Source organism: Sceloporus occidentalis, unplaced genomic scaffold (assembly GCF_023333645.1).
Source record: "Sceloporus occidentalis isolate IW3139 unplaced genomic scaffold, rSceOcc1.0.p SCAF_1, whole genome shotgun sequence".
NCBI classification, from domain to species: Eukaryota; Metazoa; Chordata; class Lepidosauria; order Squamata; family Phrynosomatidae; genus Sceloporus; species Sceloporus occidentalis.
The window spans coordinates 128,996,769-129,016,967 of record NW_028316981.1 but is presented as its reverse complement, the minus strand read 5'-3'; the positions used below and the strand labels follow the sequence as shown (position 1 = coordinate 129,016,967).

The 20,199-nt window shown below is 43.4% G+C and overlaps 1 protein-coding gene across 1 annotated transcript in view; it reads left to right on the top strand.

The window, feature by feature from the left end:
* Positions 1 to 20,199, top strand: part of MGAT5B (alpha-1,6-mannosylglycoprotein 6-beta-N-acetylglucosaminyltransferase B) — a 301,222-nt gene that overhangs the window by 117,821 nt on the left and 163,202 nt on the right. The window contains exon 3 of the mRNA XM_089534995.1: positions 15,118 to 15,262. Coding sequence (XP_089391121.1) covers positions 15,118 to 15,262 — 145 coding nt within the window. The remainder of the gene's footprint in view (positions 1 to 15,117; positions 15,263 to 20,199) is intronic.

Here is a 20,199-nt window from a genome sequence, read left to right as displayed (position 1 = left end):
ACCGCCCGAAGACATTCATTGAGAGAAGAGATGCCATTAGAATTCGAGGCCGACGAACGAGACATGGAGAAATAGATTTGGGTGTCATCAGCGTACTGATAGCACCCAACACCATAACTCCGTATAATCTCACCCAGCGGCTTCATATAGATGTTAAACAACATTGGGGACAAAATAGCTCCCTGAGGGACCCCACAAGAGCTCCCTCTTTCTTGAGCTACTTTCCCCGAGCAGCACCCTCAAAGTTCCTTAGTGATCCATCCTGGTTTCTTGAGACGTTTCCCATTTTTTTTCCTCATTGGAACTGTTTGAAATTGTGCCCCCCTTGAGAAACTCCCATCCATCTTGAACTCCCTTCTTTTTTAGTATTCCTGACCATGGGATCATCCCCAGTATTTCTCTAAGTTTACTGAAATCCGCTCTCCTAAAGTCTAGAATGCGTGTCTGACTATGCCTGGCTTCTCCTTTCCACTGTATAACAAACTCCAGGAGAACATGGTCACTTCCACCTAAGGATCCCACTGTTTGCACCCCATTAACCAAGCCATCCTTGTTGGTTAGGATCAGATCCAAAATAGCTGATCCCCTTGTTGCCTCTTCCACCTTTTGGACAATGAAATTGTCTTCCAGGCAAGTGAGGAATTTGCTAGACCTTGAGAATTTGGCTGAGTTTGACTTCCAGCAAATATCAGGACAGTTGAATTCACCCATCACTACTACATCTCTCCTTTCTGAGTGTATAGTCATCAGTTCTAGAAAGGCATCATCCAATTCCTCCATCTGACTTGGGGGTCTGTAGTAGACTCCCACTATAACATTCTTGTTGTTTCCCTGCCCTTTAATTTTTATCTAAATGCTCTCCACCTGGCTTCCAAGATTGATGTCCTGGATCTCTTCACTGGTGTAAATGTCCCTGACATATAGTGCTATTTCCCCTCCTTTCCTGTTTGGCCTATTTCTCTTGAAAAGTTTATACCCCTCTATTTCTACATTCCATTCATGAGACTCATCCCACCACGTTTCAGTGAGGCCTATTATATCATATTTGTTTTGTTTTGTTAGGATTTCAAGTTTATCTTGCTTATTTCCCATGCTCTGTGCATTAGTGTAGAGACATTGCAGACCATGGGTCCTCTTTACTTGCTTCCTGTGCAAATTCTTTTGCCTCCTACTTTTGGGTCTTTGCACTGTTTGTCTTGTTCCCTCTATGACAGTTTGACTATTTTCTCCAGCCCTTTTGTCTTCCCGAATACTGTCTCTCTCCCCCACATAACTCAGTTTAAAGCCCTCCTGAACATTTTTGCCAACTGGCATGAGATGCAACCCATCCCTTGCCAGAAGTCTCTCCTCATGGAACCTCAGATCATGATCCAAAAATCCAAATCGTTCTTGGCGGCACCATCTGCAGAGCCAGTTATTCACCTCTGCTATTTTCTTCTCCCTTCCTGGGCCATGCCCTTCGACTGGGAGAAGAGATGAGATGACAACATGTGCATCCATCTCTTTCAACTTCCTACCTAAAGCCTCATAATCCCTTATGATATTCTGAAGGCTGTGCCTTGCAGTATCATTGGTTCCCACATGAACCAAAAGAAAGGGGTAACGCCGTGGCTTGACAAGTCTTGTCAGCCTCTCTGTCACATCATGGATCTTTGCCTCAGAGAGACAACACACCACCCGAGACATCTCCTTTACCCCCACCAAAATGAGCCTGAAAAGTTGGTGATGGGACAGAGATAAGGGCCTCTCCAGAAGATCTTAGTGGTCTAATGGACTCATTAGTTCAGGCTACTCTTCAAATAGCCTGAACTCAAGCTGCATAGGGGTTTGCAGATCACCATCAACACTTTGACTTGTGCACAGAAACAGGCCACCAACCAGTGTTGCAACAAGGGAATACAGTACTGTGCTCCCTGTATCAGCCACAGTTAGCCCCAGTCCCTGTTGGTTCTGCTGGACCTCTCAGGGATTTTCGATATTATCAACAATGGGCCACCTTGCTGGATTGGGGCTTGGAGGTCCTGTTCTATAGTGACTCTGTTCTTTCTGCTTGCACCTCAGAAATTGAAATTTCTGAGAACTTTTCAATGGTAGCCCCATATATAGCACATTGCAGTAATCCAAACAGAATGTAATTAAGGCATGTGTTAGTGTGGCTAGATCCAGTTTCTGCAGGAATGGGTGTGGTTGGTGCACTAGCTTTAACTATGCAGATACACTCTGGGTCGCATCCATGCCCCTCAAACTGTGAACTTGTGTTTTCGGGGGGGGGGGGGTAACCTCATCAAGTGCAGGCTGAATCCCTTTTCCCAGAGCTGCCTTTCTACTGACCAAGAGTACCTCTGCCTTGTCTAGATTAAACTTCAGTTTATTCACCTTCATCCAGTCCATTACAGCTGCCAGGTTTTACACAGAAAGGAGTGACGGAGCTGGGTATTATCAGCATATTGGTGAACAACATGACCCCAAACTCTGGACAACTGCTCCCAGCAGTTTCATGTAGATGTTAAATAGCATAGGGGACAAGACAGAACCTTGGGGGAATCCAGAGGTCAGTGGACAGAGAGTCAATTAGGAATCCCCCAGCACCATCCTCTGAAAGGGCCACTCCAGGAAAGAACAGATCAACTGCAGAACAGGACCTCCAAGCCCCAACCCAGCAAGGTGACCCATTGTTGGTAATATTGGAAATCCCTGAGAGGTCCAGCAGAAGCAACAGGGGCACAGTCCCCCTGTCCAGTTCCCAGCACAGGTTGTCTGCCAAAGCAACCAAAGCTGTCCCTGTCCCATAACCAGGCCTGAAATCATACTGAAATGAATCTAAATAACCTTTCTCACCCAAGAATCCAAGACATCATCATGTTGGATGTATTAGTGATTGCAAGAAAATCAAATCATTGGTGGGTAAAATATTTTACCCCCCAAAGTTCTCATCAGTTAGTGGACTGGAATACAGTGGATGTTACAATATATATCCGATGGGATTTTGAAAATTAAATATGTATTTAATTTGCTGATATTTCTAATAAACCCCATTTTCTGGCCTTGCTTCTGCTTTTCTTTATGCAACAACTTGTTTGGACTGCAAGCATTCATTGAACTGTATTTTATTTAGTATCAAATTGTGAGGCATTCACTACAATTTCTCTGAATGTCTGGGATAGCTTGAGGCAAGCTAAAAATAAAAATTAACTTATCCCAAGTTCTTAGGAGACCTGGGGGCTATTTATGTGAAAGGCTGTCCAGAGAATTCACTTCCATTTCTGATTTGTTTACACATTCAAGAGGTGAATCAGAGGTTCATCTCTCAAGTCTAGGGTGGAGGGTAAATTCTTTGCTCCCAACTCCTCGGGAAGCAGGAGAATGAGGAATAAGACTTGGCTGGGCCTAGGCCTAAGCATCATATCATTCAGTCAAGTGACTGTGTACCATATCCACCTTTCAGGCTTCCGCTTACCCCTCCACAGTGTATTTGGAACTACCTTAGCTGCTTGTCACATTGAGACAGCCAGGTGTCCATTAGGACCTCCATGGGTCTTTCCTACCTTGTCCCAGTTGCCTTTGAAAGCAATAAATTTTGCCTACTTTGCCTTATTGATGAGGTCAGGATGCTTTGTGAGATGTAAGGCTTGTCATGATCCCTATATATTCTTTATAGTAGAGGAAGTATAAGTGAGCAGGAAGGAATTACTGCTCCTCAGCCCTGCTTTCCATTAGACTATACAGTTGGCTACTGTGGGAACAGAATATTTCTTCTTATGCCCTTGTTTCCTTGCTAGAATTTAGCCTGTTTGACTTTATTTTGCTTCCACATGATTAGGTTACAGCAGGCAGGTTCAGCTAATGTGAGGAGGGTAGAGGAGGACCAAAGTGGTGAAGAATGGCTTACTTCAACTGGCCTATCACCAGCCCAGAAGTCTTATGGGCCTGGAATAGGACCACATAGGCACACTCTTGGGTGATGGTGGACTTGCTGACTGCTCACAAGTTTACCGCCTGGAGAACTGAGGGCTCCGTCAGCAGTGGCAAGCGGTGGCTTCCATGTTAGTGGGACAGCAAATCTAGTCAGGGCTTTAGTTGAACTTTAAAAGAGTTGTCCAAGGCACCGAACCTATTGGCGGTGGGGGGGGGGAGTAGAATCTGGAGAGGTGGCTGGTGATATAGGAGCCACTAGTTACTCTTGCTGAGCAGAACCCCCTGAATAGAAATTTCAAGATGTGTGGGCAGGAGGAAAAAATATGAGTAAGGAGAAACACAATAGACATGATGCATGGTGCAGAGAAAGTAGAAATGTAAAGCACTTTCTCAAATTATGTCATTCCCAATGAGAATATTGATTCATTAAGATACCTTCTTGGGAAAAATGTGTGACCACCATGTCCCCCACCCCTTCATTTTGGATCTTTTGTGAAAAATCCATTTATGAATATATTGGCTGGCATTCAGTAGTAGTTTCAGATTTGTAGCCTAAAGTTGTAGAACTGATCTGTATTTAGTAAGACTACAGAGTGTTACTGTAAACTAAAGCTATATAAATGCCATCTTATCCCACCTTAAGAGCCAGCCACTGGATTGGTCAAAGCAGGTCCATTCACCTTCTGATCAGACTGCAAGGAGGAGGATGTTTCCATCTCCCTGCCACCAGCAAGCAAGGCTACAACAAACAAAAGAGGAGACCCTGTCTCAGGACCTTTTCACAAACCTCATTCACTGATGGCAGGGGTGGAAACATCATTCTGCTTGTACCCCAATTGGAAGTTCAAGGGACCTCCTTTACCCAATCCATTGTCTGGCTTTTAAGGTTGGTTTGGAGGCCTTGGCCAGGAGATGTTACTCAATTACACATACGTAATAAGTAGCCAGTGAAGAATATTGGTGATTGTTTATAATACTAGAAGGATTTTTATTGCAGAAAATATTTTCCCCATGCACATGGATTTTTCTTTCCAAAAATCTATTCTGAAGTGTAAAAAGTTATTGAAAGCAAATGTGCAAAAGCTTCTATGATCTCATGCACCCAAACCTATTACGTCTTGAAAGCAAAAAATGTTGATACAGACAGAGAAAAGAATAGAACCTGGAGAATAGAACCTGGAGTCATCTACTGATGATGTGGGGTGGGAGATTCTAGAAAAATGCAGGGAAATACTTCTTGACACAAGACATACCTAAACTGTGCAACTCATTGCCACAATGGTGTTTAATGGGAGAACTGAAAAAAATAATGGAGGTTAGGGCTCATGATGGCTACTGGTGAGGAAGGTTTGGTATCACCTTTAGAATCAGGGGCAGTATATTGCTGTAGATCAGTTGCTGGGGAGCATGTGATGGAGGTTGCAGGCATGTCCAGCTGGGGAGCTTTGTATCAGCAACAAATTGGTTGCTGTGTGGACAGAATGTTGGAATTAGAATTACCAGGTTGAATATGGAACAGGGCTCTGGTATCTTTAATAGTTATCAAATCCTGGTGCAGGAAAATGTAGTGGAACTATGCACCATCTCCTCCCTTACACCCCTAAACCCACCTTTTTGCTGCTGTCTCTACCCCCACCCCACCTCCCATGAGCCACTTAGCAATTTACCATCCAGTTGAGAGCTGGGAGGGTGGTGGAGAATCTACTCCATGTTCTGTTAACTATTAAAGATACAGGTGCCTTGTCCAGTATTGAGCCTGACAGCCCAAGTTGGACTGGCTAGGTCTTTCGTCTTATTGATTGTGGCTCTTATGTCTGATAGAGCGTGGGGCAATTGTTTGAAGCAGGATGGAGCTGCTGCACCAAAAAAAGTAGCAGGTCATATTGCTTCACATTTCCCCATGGTGAGAGATAGATTGCCCATCCAAAAGAAGACTGATCAGCAGTTAAATAGAACATTATGATTTGTATCTTTCTGAATTGGGTTGCATTTCATCCCACTCCCACAATTTGTAAAAAAGCTTTATACCTGAGCACTTATTATCACTTATTGTCATGCATCCAAAGAAGGGAGTTTATATCCATGATGTTCATGTGAAAATTAATATTTTTTTAATGGTGCCGCCACATTTCTTTTTCTCCCCCCACCCCATTACTCTTCCTTTTTACTCTGCAAGAGACTAACATGGCTACTTCTTTGAGATCATTATGTTGCAGATCATCCCCTGTAATTAACAGCACTGAAATGGTGCAGCCCTCCAGCTATTGTTGGGTTGCAACTCCCAGCATCCCTATTCTTGTCCTAATTCAAAACTTGTCTTGTGTCTTCAGTTTGTTTGTGGGAACAACTGTCTTTAGCAGCATCCTTAAAGACAGTTATTCTACATGTCAGCTTAGTTTTAAAGCCAGAGCAGCAGAGCTAATTGAAAATACTGGTAATCTAAATAAAACCATAGACCCAATTAAACCCCATCCCCAAGCACAGGAAAAATAATCATTAAACATTGTAAAAACATTGCTTTCCTTAGTAAGTGGAATTCCAAGGTGCATCTACACTGTAGAAATAAGGCAACTTGACACCACTTTAACTGCCATGACTTTATCCTATAGAATCCTAGGACATTAGTTTTGTGAGGCATCAACACCCTTTGGCCGAGAAGGCTAGAGACCTTGTAAAATGACAAAGACTAGGATTCCGTAGGATGGAACTACAGCACTTAAAGTGGTGTCAAACTGCATTATTTCTACATTGTAGATGCACTCCCAGTTTGGAGCAAGATTTTTTTGAATTATTTAAAATACTGAGCAAGAAGGTTTAGCTGAATGACATCGTAATACTTTGTTAAGATGGGGAAATACAGACTGGCACTTTGTGCTGGCCTATGGGTGAAGTCATGGCATAGCGTCCGCATGCTTGATGCCGTGTCTCTGCTCCATCGTGCCATTACACGGCGTGTGGCCTCATGGCATGACTCTACTGCAGTGCCCAAATGGCACAGCACAGAAGGGGCGTCATCATGCTGCCCCATCATAGCTATGACGCCCCTTCCAGGGAATGAAAAAGAAGCCCTTTTTGGGGGCTTCTTTTTGCTCCCTGCAGAGGCTGCAGTGTGCAGTTGCTGTGGTCCCAATTCAGTGCAAAAAGGTGTAGCGTCATGGTGCGATGGGCCCCATAGCTGAGATGTATCTGACACAGTTGCTGTACTGCTTCTTCTTCTTCTTCTTCTTCTTCTTGGCTTTACTTCGCGAACGAAGATTCAGGAAGGACTCATCCGTGCTTTCTACAAGCACGTTGATGACGTTGGATGTATCCTTCGAGCCTGTACAATGGATTTTTCTGGTGAAGCGTAGCATGCACAGAACTGGCCTCACCCTTTAAACCAGAGCTTCGACTACTGAGGCCTTGACAAGCATGGACGGTGGCAGCGAGGTCTTCCAGTCTTAGGTTTGGTTAGAGTTTCCTTCTCTTAGATGGTTGACCTTACAGGGTTAGACGAGCACCATCTGCCTGGGTTTGGGATTAGAGTTTTCCTTCTCCTAGGATGGTTGCCATAAGGCTAGAGAGCCCATCCTGCCCTTTGGCTCTCTTGGTCAGACCCTTCGATTGTGACCTGTTTGGCATGGGAGGCCCTACCGATGGCTATTATACCACTGCCAGCATAGCTCACAACTTCATTAGGGTATGCAATCCTCTCCCCCAAACAGTCAGAGCATAGCTGGAGGGGAATAGGAGGCCAGAAGATGACAGTTAAGGAGGGAGGAGCCTCTTTCTTCAGGCTAATACTGCATGTAAACAGGCAGCAAATGAGGAGGCAAAGATCTTTTTGCCAAGGTACCTAGTGTATACTAAGGATAACTTGATGACTTTTTGCTTTGCTTCTCATATACCTGTTAATGATGGAGGTGCCTTGTCAGGAAATAGGTTACCAAACAAAACTACCCTTTGACTCTCGATTCTGTGAACGTATGCCTGAAATAGCCCTTTTCTTTCATCTTGGAATGCTGAGATATTCCCAAATTCAGTTCCTGGTCATAGATTTGTGTTTTTCATATGTGTGTGTGTGTATTACATAACTGTGTTTTCTCTTAGACCCAGATTGCTTCTCTTGTCCTCTAACTTCCTGCTGTTTTGTAAAGGAAAATGTGCTTTAAAGGAGTCAGCAGGAGTGGAATGAAAAAGAGAAGTTAAATGAGTGATTTGGCTAAAAACACACAGGCACACAACTGCACGCAAGTCTTATGCAATCAAACCAATTCTCCACCCTCTGCCTTCACAGAAAGGTCTTCTGGGCTTTACCAAAATGGAGACAATAAAAGGCAATCAGTGGAACAACAGGGCGGTCTTTGCCTTGGGTCACTCGGATGCAGGAATTGAATTTTTTAATGTGTGTATAGGACACGTAAAAAGAAGTGAGGAAAGAAGTGAACTTCTTGATGTGACAGCTTTAAAAAGGGACTGTAGTTTCATGGTAGAATTGTATGCAGATGACCTGAGGCTCAATATGAAAGACTGAAAAAAGTAATTTTTCCATGTTCCATGCCTGCTCAGAAAACCCTTCCCTGCTGACATAGCAATTTTGATGAAGGACTGAAGGTCCATGATTAGGACTCACACTTTGGATTTAGAAGATTCCATGTTTGGTCTCTGCCACTTTCTGTTAAAACTTTCTTGTTTTCCGAAGCTTTTGGAATTTGAGTTTACTATTATATATTTTGATTAGATGAATTTGTCAGTTTGCTTGATATTATCCTCTCCATTGACGCCCCCTTGTCGTGGGGGAAAGGCTTGTGCACTCTAATGATGTTGTGAGCTATGCTGGTGGTGGTATAATACCCATCGGTAGGGCCTCCCATGCCAGACAGGTCACAACCGAAGGGTCTGACCAAGAGCGCCAAAGGGCAGGATGGGCTCTCTAGCCTTATGGCAACCATCCTAGGAGAAGGAAAACTCTAATCCCAAACCCGGGCAGATGGTGCTCGTCTAACCCTGTAAGGTCAACCATCTAAGAGAAGGAAACTCTAACCAAACCTACGACCCGAGGACCTCACTGCTACCGTCCATGCTTGTCAAGGTCTCAGCAGATGAACCTCTGGTTTAAAGGGTGAGGCCAGTTCTGTGCATGCTGCGCTCCACCAGAAAAATCCATTGCACAGGCTCGAAGGATACATCCAATCTCTGAAAAAGCCCTGTAGCGATAGGCAACGGACGAAACGGCAGGTGTAAAGATGCACTGGAAGCCGCAGACCCAACCCTGCATGCAGGCGGTTCAGGACTTTGGTTGCTTGAGACTGACTGGGGATGACAGTCTTGTTCGGCACCATCCTGAATGACCAAGCAGCCTTTTTTAAGAAGAGCACTGCTTGCTCCATATGGAGAGGGGCCTAGAAAAGGTGGCCTAAAGAAAGTTCATCCCCAACAACCCGGTTGGCTATCCGCGGCCAACGGGCATCTTCTGATGCGGTCGAACAAAGACAAAGAGACAACGGCACACACCAGCCTCCAAAGGTGCAAATAGACTAACGCTTGCATGCTGGAACATCAGAACCATGCAAGATTCTGCAGATAGTGGACGTCCTGAGCGCCGTTCTGCTCTAATAGCCCATGAACTGTCACGACTTAACATCAACATCGCTGCTCTTAGTGAAGTTCGTCTCCATGAGGAAGGCAGCCTAAAAGAACATGGTGCCGGCTACACACTCTACTGGTCTGGCAAACCCAAAACTGAAAAACATATTTCAGGTGTAGGCTTCATGATCAAAAACTCCATTGCCTCCAAACTGGAAACCTTGCCAACAGGACCCTCTGATCTCATTATCTCCTTACGCCTCCCACATGTTGTTCTCTTCAGTATATATGCCCCAACTATGCAAGCCGACCCTGCGGAGAAAGACAAATTCTACTCAGACCTACACCACCTTATACAAAAAGTCCCTGCAGAAGACAAAATCATTATCCTTGGCGACTTCAATGCCAGAGTAGGAAAGAACTTCGAAGCCTGGAAAGGTGTTTTAGGCAAGCGTGGTGTTGGAAACTGTAATGATAACGGACGCCTCCTGCTAGAGTTTTGTGCAGAACAGCAGCTGACTATTACAAACACCATCTTTCAGCAGAAAGATAGCTTGAAGACAACCTGAATGCATCCCTGATCCAAACACTGGCACCTCATTGACTATATCCTAGTGCAGCAGAGAAATATTCTCGATGTCCATCATACCTGAGTGATGCCCAGTGCAGAATGTCAAACAGATCATCACCTCGTAAGATGCAAACTAAATCTTCATTTTAAGTTGAAACCTAAGAGGGGTGGCATCCTAAAGAGGAGTCTCCAAGTCAACAATCTTCAACAAGCTGCCATGAAAGACAACTTCCAGGCAATTTTGCAAACAAAACTTGAAGACCATCCTGTAGACTCTTCTCCTACAGCACTTTGGCAACATATCAAAAACAGCATCATGCAGTCTGCAGAAGAATTCTTAGGATTCTCCCTCAAGAAAAACCAAGACTGGTTTGATGAAAACAATCAAGAGATCCAGGAGCTGTTGACAAAGAAGAGAACTGCTCACCAGGCACACCTCACCCTACCATCCTGCCATGTAAAAAAAGCAGCCTTTCGCCTTGCATGTAGTCAACTCCAACAAAAACTCCGAGACATTCAGAACAAGTGGTGGATCAATTTAACAGAAAAGACACAACGTTGTGCAGATCTGGGTGATTCCAGAGGATTTTACGAAGCTCTTAAAGCAGTGTTTTGGACCTACATATCAGATCCAAAGCTCCCTATACAGTACAGATGGTCAAACACTAATCACAGATAAAGCTTCCATTCTGAACCGATGGGCTGAACATTTCCAACGCCTCTTTAGTGCCAACCGAATAGTCCAAGACTCAGCTGTTTAACATATGACATGACAACCGATGAAAAAGGAATTGGACATAGCTCCTACTTTGGAAGAAACCGTTAAGGCCATACAGCAGATGAAAAATGGCAAGGCTGCTGGGATCGATGGAATTCCACCTGAAGTTTGGAAACATGGAGGTCATGTACTCCATGCTGAACTCCACAAACTCCTTGTGAGTTGCTGGGAAAAAGGCAAACTGCCACCAGGTCTCTGAGATGCAGTCATCATCACCCTGTACAAGAAAAAAGGAGCAAAATCGGATTGCTCAAACTATCGAGGTATAACACTGCTCTCCATCGCTGGAAAAATCATTGCAAGGATACTGCTGAACAGATTAGTCCCTGCTATTGCAGAAGAGCTTCTTCATGAAAGCCAATGTGGCTTTAGAGCTAATAGGAGCACTACAGACATGGTATTTGTCTTAGACAACTTCAAGAGAAATGTAGAGAGAAGAACAAAGGATTCTGTGGCCCTTACCACACGGGGGCTTTTTGAGCGTCAGTTCGCATTGGCCAATGCGTATTCGCTTTATATAGCATTGGAGTTCCACACCTGTGAGCTCTGAATACACATGACCAATGCGATATAACGTGAATACGCTTTGGCCAATGCGTATTCACGGCTGGGTTCCGAACTGAAGGCAGCTGGCTCCTCCGTTTTCCGAGTCCACAAAATTAGGGGATCGGCTGGATCCGCATTGATGGCCAGTGCGGAACCTCTGCTGCTTTGGCTGGTGTGTACATCCAATCCGCTGGTTCTCCTGAAGACCACCGGTTACAAATCTCCCATGATGCTGCGCTGGAATTTCGTAAGTGGCTAAAGGCAGCAAATCTCGCGATATACCGCGCTAAACAGTGACCTTATTCTTCACCCCCGGAAGTTAAAAATGTTGCGCCCCGTTCAGAGCCCCACAGAGCATGCGCAAAGCTGCCAATGCGCATCGGCGAACACACATTTTATTGGGTTGGTGTGGTGATCCAATCTGCACTGGCCTCGCTTTGTGTGAATACGCATTGGCCGATGCGCAAGACCTCGATCCGGAAGGCCACCCAGGTGTGGATGAATGATGTGATATCACGCGAATACAAATTGGCAAAGCGTATTCAGAGAGCGCGAGTGTGGATGAATGATGCGATATGATGCGAATACGAATCGGCCAATGCGAACTGACGCTCAAAAAGCCCCCGTGTGGTAAGGTCCTATGTAACATTTGTCGACCTCACCAAAGACTTTGACACTGTGAGTAAAAAAGTTCTGTGGCAGATCCTGGAACCACTAGGATGATAATCCTGCTACATGAAGGCCAGCAAGGTCAAGTCAGATATGGTGACGCTCTATCGGAGCCCTTTCTAATAACTAATGGTGTGAAACAAGGTTGTGTTCTCGCTCCAAGTCTATTTACAATCTTCTTCAGCATGATGCTCCAAAGGGCTACGGCAGATCTCAAAGAAGAAGACGGCATTTATATATGCTACCATACTAATGGTAGCCTGTTTAACTTAAGTCGCCTGAGGGCTCGCACTAACACTCTATCTAGTCCATGAGCTGCTTTTTGCTGACGATGCTGCCCTCGTTGCCCATACGGAAGCAGCTCTGCAGCGCCTAACATCTTGTTTCACAACAGCTGCGGAGCTCTTTGGACTGGAAGTCAGCCTGAAGAAAATGCGAGTTCTCTACCAGCCGGCACCTCAGGAAGAACACTACCATCCTCACATCACTGTAGGCACATCTGTGCTCAGATCTGTTCAGCAGATCACCTACCTGGGAAGCATCATCTCCTCAGACGCCAAGATTGATAAAGAGATCGATCACAGACTGGCAAAGGCATATAGCGCATTCGGAAGGCTTCACAAAAGAGTCTGGAGTGACAAACACTTGAGGCGAAGCACAAAAATCAGTGTGTATAGAGCCACTGTACTGTCTATTCTCCTCTACGGGTCTGAAACATGGGTCACCTATCGCCAACACCTACGACTCCTTGAACGATTTCATCAGCTCTGTTTACGCACAATTCTAAATATACACTGGACTGACTATGTGACGAATGTTGCTGCCCTTGAGCAAGCAGGGATCACCAGCATTGAGGCCATGCTATTGAGGATGCAGCTGTGCTGGGCAGGACACGTTTCTAGGATAGAAGACCATCGCCTCCCAAAAATAGTATTCTATGGTGAACTCGCCACGGGTCAGCGTAAGAGGGGCGCCCCAAAGAAGAGATACAAGGACTCCCTGAAACAACATCTCAGGCTTGGCCAAATTGATCACCAACAATAGTCCGCCCTGGCCTCGCATCGGGAGGCATGGAGACGCACTATCCACGATGCTGCAGCCTTTTTCGAAAGCTCACGCCGAACGAGTATTGAAGAGAAATGACAATGCAGAAAGAACCGCAACCTGGAAACATCACCCAAGCAGACTTCCTGCTGTGCTTTCTGCAACCGGACCTGTTTGTCCCAGATTGGCCTTTTTAGTCACCAGCGCGCTTGTACAAAATACGAGATGAGTCCTTCCTGAATCTTCATTCGCGAAGCAAAGCCGGAGTGATATTATATTGTATTTTTTGTATTTTAGCTGGATCATTTGTTTTTCAATTGTATTACTGTAAACAGTTGTAAAATAGTTTTCTATTTTTATTTTTCCTTCCTTCCCCCTATGCTTGTGTGTGTGTACATATATTTAAATTTAGATTGTACACCTTTGAGAGGACCAACTCTTTTTAGTTGTTGCTATATATATATATATATATATATATATAAGCAGCAGCTTAGTGATGAAGGTCTTCTGGAGGATATGCTGAAGCACATTCCAGCATCAGGTTTTCCAAGTTGAAATTTCTGGGTTGATTTTATCTATTTGAAATTCAGATTTTGATTTAGGAATGGTTGTTGTTATTAAAATTTATTAAGACACTTTTTTCTGACAAGGGCATCTTAAACCAATTGAAACATGCAAAGTTAGAAGCAAAAACAAGATCACTGTGTCTATAATAGAAAAGGACACCTTCCTTGAAGAATTATAAATCACAAGAGTAATTAAGTGGATTAAAGATACAATTTAAAAACCAGCAAATTACATCCTGCTATATACCTTCACCTTCACATGATAAGCCACACTTGACAAACCTGATTATTGTATTCAGCTTTTTAAAGTTCAGGAACATTGCCTTCTGTCTCGTCAAATCTCTGTACTTCCCACTTAATGCTCAAAACAAGAGGCTCCAAAGTTGGTATTCACATTTCAGTGCTCATGGTAGAGTTAAGAGTTAATTTAATCACTAAATCTAGGTTTGCTACTTTAAATTGAAGATGGTTTACCTTTGTGTGGAGCTTCTATAGGTGGAAGGATACTGAGAAAATTACAAGTCAGTTGGTGGAACATGTGCCTGGATGAGGGTATCAGTGCATTTGCTCCAAACCTGCCCTTCTTTTACTTGATCTCTCTATACAGTCAGCCCTCCATATCCATAGATTTTTCATCCATGGATTCAAGCATTCACAGCTTCAAAATATTTTAAATAGATATAAATTCCAAAACACAACTCTTGATTTTGCCATTTTATATAACAGACACTATTGTAGTCTGTTGTTGTATTTAATGGGATTTGCATATCCATGGATTTTGGTATCAAACCCTAGTGGATACCAAGGGCCACTGTATATCTGATTTTAAGCTATCCTGGTAATTCAGGTTAATGAATCTCAGCACAAACATATGGAACAATGAACCTGATAAAATTTGCAATCCAAATCTTATATACTCAGATGTAAGTTCCACTAAGCTTACTGGGGTTTACCATCAGGGAACTGGAATAGGCTGCCTTGGAGCGTGGTGGAGCCTTCTTCTTTGGAGGTTTTTAAACAGAGGCTGGGTGGTCATCTGTCGGGGGCAGTTTGATTGTGTATTCTTGCATAGCAGGGGGTTGGACTGGATCACCCTTGTGGTCTTTTCCAACTCTGTGATTCTAAATACAGTATACATAGGGTTACAGCCTAAATGCTGGGAATGTTGAATCATTAATATTATTCACATTGAGATTAATGTAATTTTATGCCACAATAATATTTCAAATGTGGGGTGCCAGGAGCAAGCTGGCAAGGAGTGATATACATCAGTTTTAGAAGTCATCAGCCATTTTTTAACAGCTTCCCTATATTCTGCCCTCTCAAAGTAGACATTTTCACAATCTTTAATGCTCTTCCTTCCAGTCTGCCACATTGTCTTCATTTCTGCTCTTTACTGAATAACACTGCACTGCAGCTCTTCCATTGCCTTTCAACCATCTTTTTTGTTTGTGTGACTACAGTGATGGGTGCTCTGGAGTCCAGAGGGGTGTTGAGGAAAATGAGTGATATGCTGGAGATGATGGTGAAAAGGATGGATGTACTAGCCAGGCTGGAAAATAGCACAGACTTCCGAAAAGGGGAAGAGATGCATTTCCCTATGGACAGGTCAGTACCAATATGTTTTGAAAATATTGAACTGATATTCTCTTCTTCTGAATTCAAGAAATGAACTATGCAAAATTCTGTGTAGAGCAGGACTAGGGGAAAAACACTTTCCTGATATTTTGGCCTTCAAAATACCAGCATTGGTCATGGTAGGTGATTGTAAGAGCTGTGATGCCAAATAACTGAAGAATCAAAGGTTTCCCATCCCTGCCATGCAGAGTCCACCTTTTATACAGAGACCAGCTGGTGCTTGGGCCCATTTCACAGTGCATTGGTTCTGGCCACCATTCTTTGGGCAGCATATGATGGAGTCAAGAGGGTAGGTGAAATCATCAGATGGGTCACTATGCATCTCTGTTCATAAAGTAGGCATGCTGATTGCAACTGAAGGACTGGAGACTACCTATACTTTCAATTGAAGATTGTACCAGCTGTGCTTCCCATTTATTTCTTTGGGATCATTCACACTAGCATTTTTGTGATGAGAAGATCTGGGGGGGTTAGATGATGCAATACCAAATCAAAGTTCCCACTATGTTTACCCCGATCAAATCTCTCAGTATCAATTTAACCCTGATGAAGTACACATTACCATTTGTATCGATTTAAAATGGAGCCACCATTTTTATGGTTCTTGTTTTTTTTTTAAAAAAACAACTGGCAGTCAAATGATGCACATCTACATCACATTGTTTGGCCAAACACCCCCCCCCCCCCCCCATTAGCCTTGGCGGTTGGCAATGGCAAGCCCTAGCAAGAAATCCTGGGATAGGTTAGCTTTCTAATGATGTTCCCAGGAGAACCCCCTCCCTGGTTTTGGTGAGCTCTGGGAATCAGACATTGGTGCTGATAAGGGGACTAAATCACTGACAGAAAGGGGTGGGGGGGAAACAGCTTGCGCTTTAAAGAGACCACTTTCCAAAGTGCAGGAAATTTGAATCCACTGCCTTTATGAATTTGCTTATTTCACTCCTGCAACCAAATGCTGAGAAGAAAAAACAATGGCACTTGGCTGGCAGGAAGAGAGCAAAGGGGTGGGCATGATCCACCTCCTGCACATTAACCCTTCCTTCTTGGGTCCCCTGAATGGGATTGGAAGCAAATTCCCACTGGCGGCACTCTGATAAAACCCAGTGTTTTGGAAAAGAAATGGGATAAAACTCAGTCTTGGAAAAACCAGGTTAAGGGGGATTTGTGCTGGTCCCATTTGAATTCGGGTCAAGAAAAACCGGTGCAAGTGTGGATGACCCCCTTTTAAACCAGTTTGCAAACTGGTTTATAATGTAGTGTGAACGGCCTCAAAGTCTTCATATCTAGTGACCAAGACTTCTACATTATTTAGTGCCTATGGAGGGAGAAGGGTAAAAGGAAGGGCAAAGAGCACAGAGGGAAACTGCAACAGCTATCAACTCATGCTGCATAATGAATATAAAGTATATTTTGTGAGACTGCACATTTACTAGGTATTCACTAGTGCTGGTGAACTGTTCATGCTGGATCTTTCCAATGTGGTAGATCTCTCCAAGACAAGAGGCTTCTGAGTTTCAATCATAAACATGAACTGGAATAATCCAATAGACATTACCCAGAGGATCTGAAGCAAGACTGTGTTGTAGAGATTGTGAGCATCCTTGAATAACGTTCTGTCTTAGACCAGAATGAGAAATGTTATAGGTATCATACAATGAAGAACAACAATGTAAAAGACTGCGTTTAAAATAATGACTTGAAGTGCAATGTGGCTTTTAGCAAAGCTAAAAATATCAATTAATTTATATGATGGATTGACTATACATTTTTAATGTAGAGTTTTAATTTGATTTCAACTTGATCTAGCTCTTGAGAATGTGGATGATTAATTTCTGATGACTGTGCAATTGTTAACAATGGAAATAACATTTCTTTGGGCATTGTCATGGAAGAAATTTAATATCCAAAGTAATTAACACCACAGTCATACAAAACTGCTCCGCACCTCATTCTCACTGATTATCCTATTCCTTAATTTACCGTGTGTATTAAGACAATAAATTTGATTTGTTTATTTGGGGCTGATATAAACAATGCCCTGTATTTATTAATCCCAATTACAGCAGGCCTATGGAATCAATGAGAAATTTCTAAGACAGTACTTCTGTAAAAGCTCTTAATTCAGTAGACCTTCTAGCTATATTTAAGACAAGGGTTCCAGTCCTGAGAAAATTAGTTGGGCCTCATTGAGATTAATGGGGCTGTATTTACCAAGATTTTGTGCCAGTGAATTTTAAGTTGAATATATCTGTCATGATTTGAAGGTCGGCAGGCTAGCATACATTATTGTGGAGGTGATCATAGAATCATATAATTGTGGAGTTGGAAGAGACCACAAGGGCCATCCAGTCCAACCCCCTGCCATGCAGGAACTCACAATCAAAGCATCCCACAATCAAAACTTGATATTTTAGAGCCGATTGTATCCATGATAATATGTGTTAATTTTTTTGTCTTTGTATATTCTCTGGTTAAATTGGTTTTACTGGTTTTTAAATACTTGATAAAGCCTCGGGGTGAGTGCGGGTGGGTGTAGAAGTCCTTCAAACTAGCTCCCAGACATGCGGCTGTTAACTGTAGCAAGAAAAATGGATAAATCCATGTTCATTGGACTGCCAGGGACTAACTGCTTAATATTCATTGAATATATTCCTGCCCTCTATGAGGTGATGTGCATATAAATCATGCGAGTATTTAAAAAACAAACATAGGATTGCAATCCTGCATGGCTCAATGCACTGTAGTAATTCTTCATGGAGAACTAAGTTACATGGAGTCATTTACCACCCCCTGTCTTATCACAGAATTGCTGAGCTTCCCTCACAGCTAATTGTATTTAAAAAGGAACGGGGGGGGGGGGAGGGTCACAAAAACATCTGGCAAGCTGATTACATCGTCCACTAAGGTCTGCCACAGTCTCTAGAGCTCTCAGTGGCTGACATAATCATTTTACATCTGGCTACAGTGACATATGCTCCTGCTGTGGAGCCCTAGTGGCACAGTGGTTAAATGCTGGTACTTCAGTCACAATGTGAGTTCGATCCCACAGGGCACCCGGTTGACTCAGCCTTCCATCCTTTTGTAGGTTGGTAAAATGAATATCCAACTTGTTGTGGGCAATTGGCTAACACATTGTAAACTGCTTAGAGAGTGTTTAGTTCACTGTGAAGTGGTATAGAACTGAACCCTGGTGGCGCCTGTACTGCAGCCATTCACTCAAAACCACAAGGTTGCGAGTTCAAGACCAGCAAAAGGGCCCAAGCTCGACTCAGGCTTGCATCCTTCCGAGGTCGCTAAAATGAGTACCCAGACTGTTGGGGGCAAATTAGCTTACTTGCTAATTAGCTTACTTGCTGTTCACCGCTATGGTCTTTGGAATAGCGGTATATAAATAAAACAAATTATTATTATTATTAAAGTGTTATTGCTATAGCTACACTGCAGAAATAAAGCAGTTAGACACTACTTTAACTGCCATGACTCAATGCTATGGAATTCTGGAATTTTTAGTTTGGTGAGATATTTAGCCTTCCCTATCAGAGAGCTCTGGTGCCCCTCCAAACTACAAACCACAGAATTCCATGGCACTGGGTCATGGAAGTTATAGTGGTATCAACTTCTTTATTTCTTCAGTGTGGCAGCAGCCCTAGCCAGGTGTTTCTGTGATCCCTTCCCTTCTGCAGGCACAAAAAAGCCATGGTTGTGGGGCTTCAATAGCTCTATGCCAGGTCGAGTGTGAGGAGGGGTTTTGCTTGCTGCAAAGAGAGGTAGGAAATACCATCATCCGCAGCGAACAAAAATAGACATGTATGCATAGGGTTAACATATGTCACAGAATATCAGCCAGAGTGGTTGCAAAAACAACTACACAACCCTACACATACTTGCTCAGAAGTAAACATCATTGATAGGATCAGCCTAAAACATTTTACTTCTAAATGTGAAGGATAAGATGGTACCCATTCCTATATTCTACATGGAACAACAGATTAGACCACAAATGGAATCTTACTTCAATACTGGTAGCAGAGGATTCCCCAGTATACCTGAAGGCAGCAGGCCAGTTTAGGGAGTACAGGACTGTGCAGTGCACACAGAGAAGAATGCCAGAGAGGATGCCCTACCATATTTGCTACCTGAAGGGCCAGCACTGCTCATTGATATAACTAAGACATACCTCTGTGTGGTTGTGCCTGCAATTCCAGCCCAGGTTCCATGAATGTTATGTATGTCTGATGCAGATGTTATTGGGTATAAAATATAAGTTGATAGTGATGAGGGGAAGGGGATCATTTACTACAATCAAATTTTTCAAAACAAAATACCTTAGAATGTGAAGTAGCTATTAAATGCTAAATATGATGGCCTCTCAAATATCATTTGTGAAAATTGATCATCATGTGCCAGGCACTGAACATTCAGCAGATTCAGAACATCATCAGTAATTTTTGGGAAGGACTAATGAGGTACATTCCTATCAGCTATAACAGATAACAGGCCCACGTGAAAAAAACAATGCTGAGAATGGAATTGTTGTGCCCAGTGCCACTCCACAGAGTTTCCAAAGGTGGTAAGCTGCTTACAGTCCCAGACTACATGGTTTAAATCCATGGTGGTGCCCTGTTCTGCCCCTTCACAATTAGCTCACTTTCTTTTTCCTCCAGGTATTATAGTGAAGAGAAAAATGTGCTCACTGTTACTTCTTCCAGTGGTCAGGCATACCACTAATCCCCAACAGGAAGGAAAGCACATAATAAGATCTTGGTCTTTGGCTTCCTTCCAGTTCAGTGGCCAAAGCCTACATTTGAAAGAGACAAGGGCTAGTTTCCTTGTTCATGCAGCTGCAGGCAGCTTTGAAGTTCAGCTCTGATTATATTAGGGGCAAGTAATGGGCGATGGAGTCCTAA